Genomic DNA, 11852 nt, shown 5'->3' with positions numbered 1-11852 from the left:
TTATGTATGTTGCCATCCATTGCCATTATTTTATTTCCATGCCTGAAGACGAATAAAAACACTTGAGAAAAAAAAAATCCTGATGTAGGTTGTCATTATTTGTGCATGAAAGGGTTAAGCAGCGACTTTTATCGGAAAAATAAATCAAACGAGTTCCAGTCGTCAAGACCTACAGCCACTGAGTGTCAAATGCGGATGAACGGATGTGAAGTGCAAATGTTTGAAATATATTTTGGTACAGTTGATTGTGCGGTTGGGTTGTAGAATATCAAATGGAGGTTGGAACTTCCAGCAAGATACAGATACGGTTTAAGCACTGAAGGCTGTAGTACCACATAGATGTAATACAATCCACCCGCCTTCATGCCGTTTAATTGCGAATGTGTATCACTGATGAGCGGACATAACGGATGAGGATGTGAGGCAGGTGAGACCAACAGAGTGTGACCACTCCATTTCCCACAGGTATGTCTCATGTCAGGCCTGGAAAGTCCGGTGGATGTGACAGAGTTACTTGATCCTCCCTGGAGATGAGGTGAAGGTGAGCGAGCTTTGCACGCCCAACCGTGAATAAAACACAGCGATGACCAATTGAAAGTTATTTTTTGTATTGTTTTTAGAATTCAAAGCACGCACAGGGATCCGGTATTCTGCCCCCCCCCCCCTCCAATAGTCTGAAGAACTGAACGGCACATTTGAACAAGGTTCTGATTTTCTGATGGAAGCAGCGCTATCAGTGCGAATTTCGAAACTCACCTATGATGAGGAGATTTTGTGGGTAACAAGTGCTCATGTTCATGGTCGCGGTTTTTGCAAAACAAATTTCTTCTCTCAAAAGAAAAAGAAAAACTAACTGGTCGGACTTAGAATAAGAAATAGAGAAATTCCAGAAAACAGTGAGGGAATTTTTTTTTTTTTTTTTGCTATGCTGAAAGTGCCACGATGATCAGCTGGAATGCGTCTTCATCTGAATATTTTGTATACTGTACAAAAATATATAATATTTTTTGAATTAAAAGGTACAATGTTACTCTTTTATTTGATCGATTATGTCACTTTCATTTTAAGATTGCACAACAAACTGCCTGGAGATAATATTTTGACCTCAAGACAAATAGTACCACCCAATCTGTTCGTTGATTGTTAATTTCTCAAACGTCATAACCCAGCAACAAGCATCATCCAAATTCATTTTGCATATTCTCACCGGTATGTCAAACTAAGACCAAAAGTATTCACACCAGCCCGGCCTTTTTTTTTGTGTGAATTATTTTTGCTGCAAACGCCACACATGTGTAAAATTAATTTTAAAATGTTGAGAAAATATTACCTCAGGGAAAAAGTTCAAATTTATTTGATTTTTTTATGGGGGGGGGGGGGTGGAGTGGTATTTGATTTTTTTTTTTAGCACACACAAAAATAAAATTAGCATGCATGTAATCAATTAATTTATTATTTATATTTGTCAAAATACGACCAAAAAAATTAAAGCACAAACACATTTAAAATTCATACCACATCTTTCAGCCTTTTGCCCCCTTTGAATCAAAAAGAGACTCAATCAACAAACTGAAAGACTTGTTTCTGTGGCCATTCCAGGCTTTTAATTGCAATTTCATTTGAGCTTTATTCATTTTTTTTTTCCGTGACTGAACAAAAGTAAGTAAGAATCATGTAAAAAATAGAAGAACTTTTATTCTTTGAAAATGAACACAGTTGTATAGTGGGCACTTAACAACGACATGGAAGGCTTTGGAGAACAGTCACATGTGCATTGACTGATAAGGCTTAGCTGTCCTTCGCGCATTATTCGAGGATGCATAGAAAATGCTAAATGTCTGGAAGACTTGATGAATAGAAATGCGCTAAGGTTAGTCGTTCGTGTGTGTGTGTGAACGTTAATAGGATCATAGGACAAGAAAACCTGGAGTTTTGGCATCATCGTCTCCAGCTGAAAGGATCGTCTTCAAAACAGACGCTTCTCATAACTGTGACGAAAAGAAAAGATAAAAATCACAGGACTGACCACACGGCATTTCCTGTCAAGAAAAATGGCTCCCGTGTTTATTTAAAGAGAAAGCCTGAGCAACCGTTGAAACAAAGAACCTGTACGGTGCCTAAATGGCGGGACCTGCTTGCGCAATTGCTTGAGGTGTGGTCTGGTGCAAGTGCGTACCTGTGCAGACTGTGGACACCACCCTCCATTTGAGCCGATGCCGTTCTCTTTTCAAATCTCAGGTTTCCGCTGTACATCATGGCTCTGACACAAGACAAAAAGACATTTTGTCAGTGCTCAGCTGCACCTCAAAGACACAAGGTGATGCTTTGCACGGGGTTCATTTGATGTCCCCACTCCAGTGGTCATGGAAAAAAATTATAATAATAAATCTCGGTTGATTTAGAAGCGCATTCGCAGGTTGGCAGATCTGGTCCAGATAACTGGACTGGTCTGTATGCTTTACATCCTAACATCCATCCATCCATTTCCCGATCCGCTTTATCCTCACAAGGGTCGCGGGGGGTGCTGGAGCCTATCTCAGCCATCTTCGGGCAGGGGCCCTGAACCGGTTGCCAGCTAAACGCAGGGCACACAGAGACGAACAACCACCCGCGCTCACACTCACACCTAGGGGCGATTTTGAGTGTTCAATCAGCCTGCCATGCATGTTTTTGGAATGTGGGAGGAAACCGGATTATCCGGAGAAAACCCACGCAGGGAGGCCGCAGCTGGAATCGAACCCAGTACCTCTGCACTGTGAGGTCAACGCGCTAACCGTGGACCACCGGGCCACCCTGCATCGTAACAGTAGACCAGAAATGTTTTGGGCCATAATACGTTAAATGCTTTACGCATCAACAGCAGTCTAAAAAATATATATATATTATCAATTCTGTGACAGAGCATCATATGTTGGAAACAGCGCAAGCCTTCTGTACAAGGGAAAAATAGCTGTGTAGAAAAGGAGTGCAGTAATAAGCGGAAGTATGTGTTCGTAACACCACAAAGTTGAGCTTGTGACGATTATCCATGTGCACAATGATGTCACAGCACGTGCAAAATGCAGCCCCTGCCAGTGGTGCCGTCGGTGTGTACCTGAGCTGAGTGAGACTCTTGGTGCCGATATCCTGGCAGGAATGTTGAACGCCAGCCAGCAGGTAGGGAACAAACTTGTGGATGGAGCCTTTGTCCTGCACAGCTCCTGAAACACCCTGAGCAACTTTGATCTTGTCACTTTCACTGTGGACACAAACACAAACATGTACAAGAGTTAGTTGCCCTAACAATCTAAATGAAGAGTCCCAGAATAAGGACAGGCAGCCATCTATATTTGCTCGATGCTTTTTTTGAAGACAATTCAGAAAATCGGTTACATCCTCCTCAAAAGTAGTGCTAATGGAGCTGGAAGGATTTCAACCAACAGCGAAAATATCAAATGAATCTCCACCAGGTCACGTTTCGCTCTTTACAAATTCACCATTTGTGTTTTTTCTGTGCAACCTATATTTAGCTGTACGCTGAAAAAGGTTCACACTGAAAGGCCTGAGATCTATGAAAATGTATTTGTTCAAATAAAGTTTATTTATGATCTTGAGCAGTTCGATTAGTATGATAATTTCAGCCAAAATATCTTCAGTTTCTGGTATGACACCTCCGTATTTCTGATCTCACTCATGGGTTGCAGTGAGTGCACAGGCTCATTACTGCCACCCAGTGGTCAACTTGATGTGCTCTTTTTTTTTCTCCGCTCAAGACTCCCAACAAGGTTGATGAGTACATTTTGTCACCTGAAGTATCTCGTCTGAGAGCCCAGGTTTTTGTCCATGGCATCCAGGGAGCCCATGCCACGGTACTTCTTTAGCCTGATGCCATCAGAGAAGAAATATTCACCAGGAGTTTCGTTGGTGGCGGCAAGCAGAGAGCCCATCATCACTGCACAAAGAAGCAAGGGCAGTTAGATGACTGAATTGCGAGAAAAGTGGTTTGTGAACTCATGTGCATCCATTGTCCTATCATTTTCATTTAGTTTAGGTTGAGCTACACAAACATGAAATTGTTTATAAAAAAAATAAAATAAAAAAATAGGCTTCTGGAAAAAAAAAGTGAAGAGATGTTCGGCAAATGAATCTGTTAATTTTGCCATTTAGCTCCTTATTAGAGAACAAGGAGTTGTGCAAAAAGTATTGAAACATTGAATAGTTGCACATTTAAAAGTTTTAAAAAAGTTACGGTTACGTTCTCCTTCGAGTGCATTTTAGGTCCATCCTGAAATTTCACCCAAAAGCTAAATATCCCAGAATTTTTGCAAGTAGTGCTTGTGTATAGTATGCCACAAACAATAAACTCACTTAATCCAACCTTATTCACTGTATTTGTAGAAAAAAAAATGGCCAAGAGACTAACATTAGCAGTGAGTGGCGAAAGGTGAGATTGATTTGATTTTTTTTCAACTTCAGAAACAAGTGAGCCATGATTGGTCGTTACCTGAGTAAACTGCAGACGGGAAATCCGTAGCCCAGATTCGAATTACAAACTTCAAAAGCATGAGGCGGATATGCCACCCGTATTCATTCAATTTCAACTACTTCATATGGGAAGACCTCTACCTGTGGATGCACCGAGTGCCAGGGCTTTGGCGATGTGGCCGACATTCTGAATGCCGCCATCGGCAATGACGGGCACACCAAAGTGTCTGGCGTACTCCGACACCTTATAGACCGCAGTGGCTTGCGGTCTGCCGCAGGCCAGCACTGTTCGGAAGACAAAAGGGATGCAGCGTTTAGCCAGCGAGATGTGAAGAAAGTCTCGCCTGAACATGACTGCGGTTACAGCCTTTGACATGGAAAATAAACACGATAAATTTTTGGTATTCATTTGACATCTGCAGAGACTTTGATGAAGATTCAAAGTGATATTGAAATACAGTAATTGCTATCAAAATGTATTATTTGTAAACAAAAAGGAAAATTTGAACTAAAGCGGCGCATGCGAATGAACTGAGAGAAGGAGAACATGTCTTTAAGGGAACGAAAACAAAATGGAGCAGACAAAGATTAAAAAAGTGCAGTTTTGTATTTTTCCAAAGCAGGGGTGTCAAACATCTTTGGCATGGGCCACTTTGGTGTTACGTTGTCCCTCGGAGGGTTACAACAGTGAAACTAAATAAATGTTTATATATTATAACTTGGGCACAACAAATCGATGGATTACCAGTTTTGAAATCAGTCAAATCAACTCTAATAGTTAGTTCAATTATTTTTTGAATGAGTGTTAACATGGTAACAAAATTGTTTGCCCAATCTTAACGTTATTTATTACAGATGAGAATTTGACATTTCGGTACAGATTTTAGCAAGGATCATGGAAGTTGACACGTTATTTGCTTTCACGGGCCATATAAAATGATGTGGCGGGCAGGATCTGGCCCCCAGGCCTTGAGTTTGCCACACCTTCCCAACACGTTTTTTTTTTCTTGGGGGGGGGGGGGGTGCAAGTGGTGGTCTGTTGACTTTGCGGGCCAGTCACTCACCTTCCTGTGTAATGCAAATGGACCCGCTGCCCATTCCCACCCTCAGCCCGTCCACTCCTGCGTCGATCAAGTTTTTCGCTTGAGCGGTGGTCACAACTGAATGACAAGACCAAATAAAAAATGTTGCCGAAAGTAAGCGTTATTTACAGAAAATCTTATTCAGAATATTTAAAATCATGTTAGAACAAATCCTGAAAAATGTGTGTTTATTTACCATTGCCACCAATGACCTGCAGGCTTGGGTACTTCCCTTTGATATATTTGATCATGTTGACCTGGAATATTGAGTTACCCTGAGAAGAATCCTGCAAGTGGAGAATGTAACAACATTCATTATTTGGAACATCACACATTATGATTATTTTCATCTAAATGAGACAAAACAAATGATTCGGAATCAGAGGCAAGTTCTCCCATGTGGTTCTTAGGCAGCTTTCCCACTGCACGGTATGTGCTGAACTCTACACCTCGTTTCGGGGCAGCTTTCACAGTGGGAAAAGACTGCAAAAACGACGCCACATTCAACGTATTAGTTGCTACTAGACACAACATCAAACATCGATAGTGGAGAATGACGGTCTCCTACTGTATATTTACTTATCAAAACGGGGCTGTTGGTCAGTGTATAGGGCCACATTTTAATCAATCGAGGCTAAGGGCAGTGAGATAACACACAACTGCAGCAATGTGAAGACAGTGAGGTACAATAATGCTACATCTGAAGCTAAAACGGCAACAGGGTAACAAAGTAGTGCTTTGTTGCACCTGCAGCTGCTCTGAAAGCGCAATATAAATAACAATGTAATGTAACATATTTTCCGCAGTCGCCCTATAATCTGATGCGGTTTATGTGTGGTGTTAAACAGTCTCTTTATTGTCCCCATCGTGTTGTTTCCTTGTTAGTGTTCCTATGCCATCTAGTGGTGATTATTAGCAGGAACAACTTGTAACCTAAAAGAGTTCTGCCCGACACTAATTGATATGTGCATTCACCAACTGACAACTACTTTGTGAGCACTGCACAGCCATTATGAAACAAAGATAACACCGAAAGCATAGTTAACTACTGACGAAACGAAGGAAGGAGGAGACAAGCAAGACATCAAAGGATATTTAGCCCCGAGCGAATGTGAGCCCAGGAGGTTTGTGTGCCTTTTTGTTGAACTTTTGCCTTTCATTTATTGTTTTGGAATGACATTTGTATTTATATGTTTTATGTCTGTGTTTGTGACCAGTTCTGTGTGGTTTTGCGCTATATAAATAAAGCTGTAGTGTATTGTATTTGCTTTAATGTAGCTCCATCTAGTGGATGCATAGCGCAACAGCAGCCACTATTGTAGCTTCTATTCTATGCGCCTCATAATGCAGTGCGCCCTATGTATGAAACCAGTTTTGAAATAGACCATTCACTGATAGTCCGAAGCTATAGTGCAGAAAATACGGTAATGTACTGTATTGTGCTCCAGACTGCCCCTTAACGGTGGAATTTTGTCAAGGATTAGAAATCGGACCGGTTTTTGCCAATAGCAAAGCGCCAATAGAATAAAATCATGTCCAGCTGATCAAGTGCCCTGTGGTGGAAAAGGGTAACCTGTCCCTGAACAAGCACTTTACATGTCCTCATCCTCACCAGTACAATCACATCCACTCCACTCTGCACCAACAGGTCCAGGCGGTATTTGTCGTCATTGTGCGTGCCAATGGCGGCGCCACACAGGAGCTGCTTGCGGGAGTCTTTGGAGGCCAAAGGGAAGTCTCTGTTCTTCTTCAGGTCGGTTCGGGCAATGATGGACACCAGGCAGCCGTGTTCATTCACGATAGGAAGTTTGCCTGGAAAAGGAACATGGATTAAGTTGCTGTTGGTTTCTGATGGAAAACAAAACATACAAAAGGGGGTCAAAATTTGAAACAGATTTACATGTGCAAATTTTATTCACGGACAGGACCTGAGGCGACAATCAGTTGGTGTGCAGGTGCTTAATATTTATGAAGGGATATCGCCAACAACTGGCCTGGGATGCGCGCTGCAGCTGTTTCAGTTGTTTCGTCAGATTGGATTTTGTCTGTGTGCCAAAAAGGGTGAACCCCAGGAACCTCAAAATTAACTTCACCTTTCTTACTCCGTTGTAGGATTTCATTGGCTTCTTTCAGTGTCACGCCAGCAGGAGCAATCACGAGATCTTCTCGCTTTGTCATTACCTGTCAAAAAGGTCACACACAATGACCTATACAAATAAAAATAATATTTCCGGTCAAATCCATAGATCGTTATAGTTCTTTCCAGGCCTCCATCACACCTCTCTCCAACTTGAGTAATTCTACTATTATTAACTTTTCAACTCCAGAGTGTCCTGATTGGTCTTGAGATTTCATTGTGCCTGTCACGGTTTCACAAGGCCAAGTGCTGGATGTAGCAAAGCAACCCCAAATCACAACTTGTTTCATGTTTAACAGGAGGTGGACCAATCAAGAGGACATTCACTTTGCATTTTTGGTGATTTCTAGACTCTGTTTCAGTTTTTAATTTTTTTTTCTTTCTTGAATGGAAAGGTGCCAAAAATGTTGCTCAGGTATAAACAAACCCCATCATCTAATCCCATCTTGAGTATTAGTGAGATATCAGATACCTGGCTGAGAGGCAGGTTGTGCTCCTGCGGCTTGAGAAAATCGATGTCTCGCGAGGAAATGATGCCAACCAGTTTACTCCCCATTTTGCCGTCTTCCGTGATGGGGATACCACAGAAGCCGTGGCGGGCCTTGGCTTGAAAGACGTCCTGCACTAGGTGGTGAGGGCTCATCACCACCGGGTCTGTGATGAAGCCCTGCTCGTACCTCTGCAGCGGGGGGAAAAACATGAACGGGAAAGAGACAAAAAACGATATTTCTACTAGACAGTGGACAAATGGGACACAGAACACTGATTGGTAAAATTGTTGGAAAAAAAGAGATGGGCGGTTGTGCGAGTACACAATGTGTAATCCTCTTTGTTTTATGTTTAGTTTGACAGTAAACTTCAAATGGCAGTGGCAATTAAAAGCTCGAAGCATATTTTTGGAAAACATTGTTCACTATCTGCCAAACTGCTGCTTGCTGTAACGCGAGTTGAGTTGGCTATCACCATCCAGCAACCATATTTCAAATTATTGCTGGCAAATCAAAAAAAATGGCCAATCGATAGCTCGAGTTTCAAAAAGTGAGGACACTTGTGATTTCAAGGTACCACCGTATTTGGAAATCAGTCACTATTCCGTACCTTGACTTTCCGGACTTCGTTCGCTTGGAACTCTGGAGTGCAGTTGTGGTGGATGAAGCCGATCCCACCCGTTAACTTGAGAGAAGAGCAGACAAATTGTCAGACAGCACACCCTCACTGCCCACAACATTGGGTACGCTCGCACATGATGTAACACAAAATCTGTGTGAAACATTCTGCATTGGCAGAACCAGTCAAAGAGTATGGACCTCACCCATGGCCTGAATGTGCATCAAAATTATTTGGAGAGGCACAAGCATATTGTTGAATTAAAGTTTCTCTGACAGTGTTCATCAAATCAGATCATGATAATGGTTCTACGTGTAGACCATTTTATGTAGGTCTCGTCTCTAATCTCATGAGATGCTGCAGGTCGGCTTGACGGCGTCGGCCAGTGTACTTGGATGAGCGTGGGAGCGTTTGGCGTCATGCTTACTGCCATCGCGATGGCCATGCTGGCCTCCGTGACCGTGTCCATGGGGGATGATACAAAGGGAGTTTTCATTGTGATTTGTTTGGTGAGCGCCGAGGTCAGGTCCTGTTGACGGAGGGAGAATTGACATCTGCAATTAGTCACTCAATCAAAAAAAGGGATTTGAACAATTAAACAAAGCATCCAAACAATAACTTGATTCTTCACATACTGTAGTTGTCGATGAATCTTGACACCTCGAAGCTGTACCCCACTTCTTGCCCAGACCCAAATGAATGAGCAGTAGAGAAAATGGATGGACTGGTGTACATACTATTAGTTACTCAGCAACGTATTTTTTTTTTCTATTATGTCCTATCTGGAGGATAAAACAATACTTTATTTGGTGCGGCACGTTGGACGACTGGTTAGCACGTCCACCGACTGGTTAGCACGTGCGCCTCACAGTGCAGGGGTCCATAGGGTTCGATTCCGGCAGCGGCCTTCCTGTGTAGAGTTTGCATGTTCTCCCCGTGCCTGTGTGGGTTTTCTCCGGGTACTCCGGTTTCCTCCCACGTTCCAAAAACATTCATGGCAGGTTTAAATGGAACACTATATAATTGTGATTGTGAGCACAAATGGTTGTTCGTCTATGGGTGCCCTGCAATTGGCTGGCAACCAGTTCGGGTGTCCCCCCCCGCCTACTGCCCGAAATCAGCTTGGATAGGCTGCAGAACGCCAGCAACCTGCTTGCTGTTCTGTTCATGTGCTGCCTCAGAGTGGGGCATTGTAAGAATCTCCTGTGGTTTGAATCATTCACGATGAGGGGGCATTTGTAATCCTCCATTCGCTGTCCTAAACATCATCTCATACTCATCTTACTGCCGTTTTAATACCGCCTCATTTGCGTTAATCAGATTCGCTGTGTTGATGTTGGTAAACATGCAATGACCATCCCGACTCACCACTTGATCGGCAGTGAAGTCAATGTAGCCCGGCAGAATGAGGAAGTCGCTGAAAGCGAGAACACAAGATGGGTTTAGCTCACAAGAGTCGTCTGTAGTGGAGCCTACGAAGTACGAGATTTCAGAGTGCTTTCCATGAGCTTTCAAACATCAAACAAACCACACAAAAGTATGCAAACACCTTTGTGTCCAGTACTGCTCTTAAATGGGTGAGTCGTGTTACTTCATTTAAGTTGTATCCATTCTTCTATTTTGTACAGCACTTAACGTTATTTGGAGGGAAAAGGCCACAAAATTGTGACTGAACTTCTGGGAAGGTTTGAAATGACAGTAATCCTTGTGTCTTCTTTCAGCGCATGCGGACCCACAACGCAACTGAAAAAAGAAATGATGCCCACAACAGCATGTGACTTCCTTTTAATTCATACTGATCAACTTCAAAGTTATAAAACAAAATGTTGAACCTGGTTGGTTGACTCTAAGGTATTCAATACTTCTTGGTTTATCAAGAGTTACAAAAAAAGAAGATTGCACCCGGACCAGTGAAGCGGTTACACCATTAATATCAATGTAATTGTGCATCATCTCATTAACTTGAAGATGTTAAAAGTGTCAATGCAAACATTGAGTCACCATTCAATACTCTATTTTTTTAATACTGTACTGCACACCGCCCCTCTTATCTGGGGATTACAATATGCAACTGCTGTTGGGCATTTTGACTCAGCGTGTCTCACAAAACTTTTGTCTGACTCATGTTTCGTTCCGAGTTCATCCCAAATTTGTTGTTCTTCTACATCCAACTCATCCAAGCCGACCTTTATGGACCTTGTTTTACGCATTGGGGCAGTAAAGCGCCTTCCTCAACCTGTTTCTACGCAGTGAGGATGGATGAAAATGAAGATTTCGAGGCAAGTCATGGGTCTATCCCACAGGAACGCGACAAGGCCTACCAACTTACTTGTATGTGAGTCCATCTCCTCCGTTTACCAGCTGTTGTCCCGTCAGTCCGTCCTCTGGGACATTATCGCCGGTCTGTCCGCTCAGAACATATTCTGCCATGAGATCCAACGACACCCTCACGGTTCTATGCACAAGTAATTTGCTTTCAAAAATGGCGAGGCTATGTCAATGTTTATACATAGACCATGCAAGAAAAGACCTAGAATTTTCTTCTGAACCACACTTCGCAGCGTGCGCGGTCCAAGTGTCAAAGCGGTTCCGAATGGAAACGAAGAAGCGTGCCGAAAGCCTCTCTGACGTCGGGAATCCGCCATGTGCTTCCTGTCTGACGGCTCGTAATGACGTCACGTCCGACCTCACAACGTCGAACGAGTCCAGTGAAGGAAAACAAGGTTATTTCTGTCAATAAACACAAGGGGACAGAGACCGGGCTGGACCGCGAATTGTATAAATCCGTGTGTATTTGACGCCCATTCAAATGCATTTTGGGGTGATTGTCGGGGTGCTAATGTGTGTGTGTGTGTGTGTGTGGTGGGGGGGGGGGGCATCAGCCCAATAGTCTGAATGACCAAGTCGGCATGATTACAAAATAAAAATGAATTCTGTGCCAAAATATCATACTGCTGACAGACAAGCAAATGTTACACTAACATTCTTTTGAAAACATAAATTTTGTTTCATGGAAAATTATTTATTTCGATAAAATAATTATCTCCTTTATCATTAATAAT

At 42.7% G+C, this 11852-nt stretch overlaps 1 protein-coding gene across 2 annotated transcripts; it reads right to left on the bottom strand.

Moving 5' to 3' along the window:
* Window positions 1–1670: 1670 nt before the first annotated feature.
* impdh2 (IMP (inosine 5'-monophosphate) dehydrogenase 2) lies at window positions 1671–11453 on the bottom strand. Of its 2 annotated transcripts, XM_086108257.1 has the most exons (15): window positions 11321–11453; window positions 11120–11245; window positions 10159–10207; window positions 9218–9319; window positions 8782–8856; window positions 8156–8362; window positions 7640–7727; window positions 7159–7358; window positions 5743–5833; window positions 5529–5624; window positions 4606–4749; window positions 3787–3931; window positions 3095–3238; window positions 2177–2260; window positions 1671–1988 (listed from the first exon to the last, which is right to left on the bottom strand). In XM_086108257.1, the coding sequence occupies exons 2-15, from the start codon at window positions 11218–11220 to the stop codon at window positions 1967–1969; spliced, it is 1548 nt and encodes a 515-aa protein (XP_085964383.1). In that variant the 5' UTR covers window positions 11221–11245; window positions 11321–11453; the 3' UTR covers window positions 1671–1966. The 2 variants fall into 2 exon arrangements, with proteins under 2 accessions (XP_085964383.1, XP_085964375.1); XM_086108249.1 differs by having other exon boundaries at window positions 11120–11450.
* Window positions 11454–11852: the final 399 nt, after the last annotated feature.

This window comes from Hippocampus guttulatus, chromosome 1, assembly GCF_054856545.1.
Source record: "Hippocampus guttulatus isolate MCC_2025c chromosome 1, RoL_Hgut_1.0, whole genome shotgun sequence".
Classification (NCBI taxonomy): Eukaryota; Metazoa; Chordata; class Actinopteri; order Syngnathiformes; family Syngnathidae; genus Hippocampus; species Hippocampus guttulatus.
Note: the sequence above shows the minus strand (reverse complement) of the source record. Positions and strands in the feature narration are given on the sequence as shown.

Coding starts and splice junctions, on each gene's coding strand:
- impdh2 (XM_086108257.1), bottom strand. CDS start 11,220: ATGGCAGAATATGTTCTGAGCGGACAGACCGGCGATAATGTCCCAGAG. Junction 8,857..9,217: donor GCATGGCCATCGCGATGGCA/GTAAGCATGACG, acceptor TCTTCTCTCAAG/TTAACGGGTGGGATCGGCTT. Junction 7,728..8,155: donor ACAACCTGCCTCTCAGCCAG/GTATCTGATATC, acceptor CCTTTTTGACAG/GTAATGACAAAGCGAGAAGA.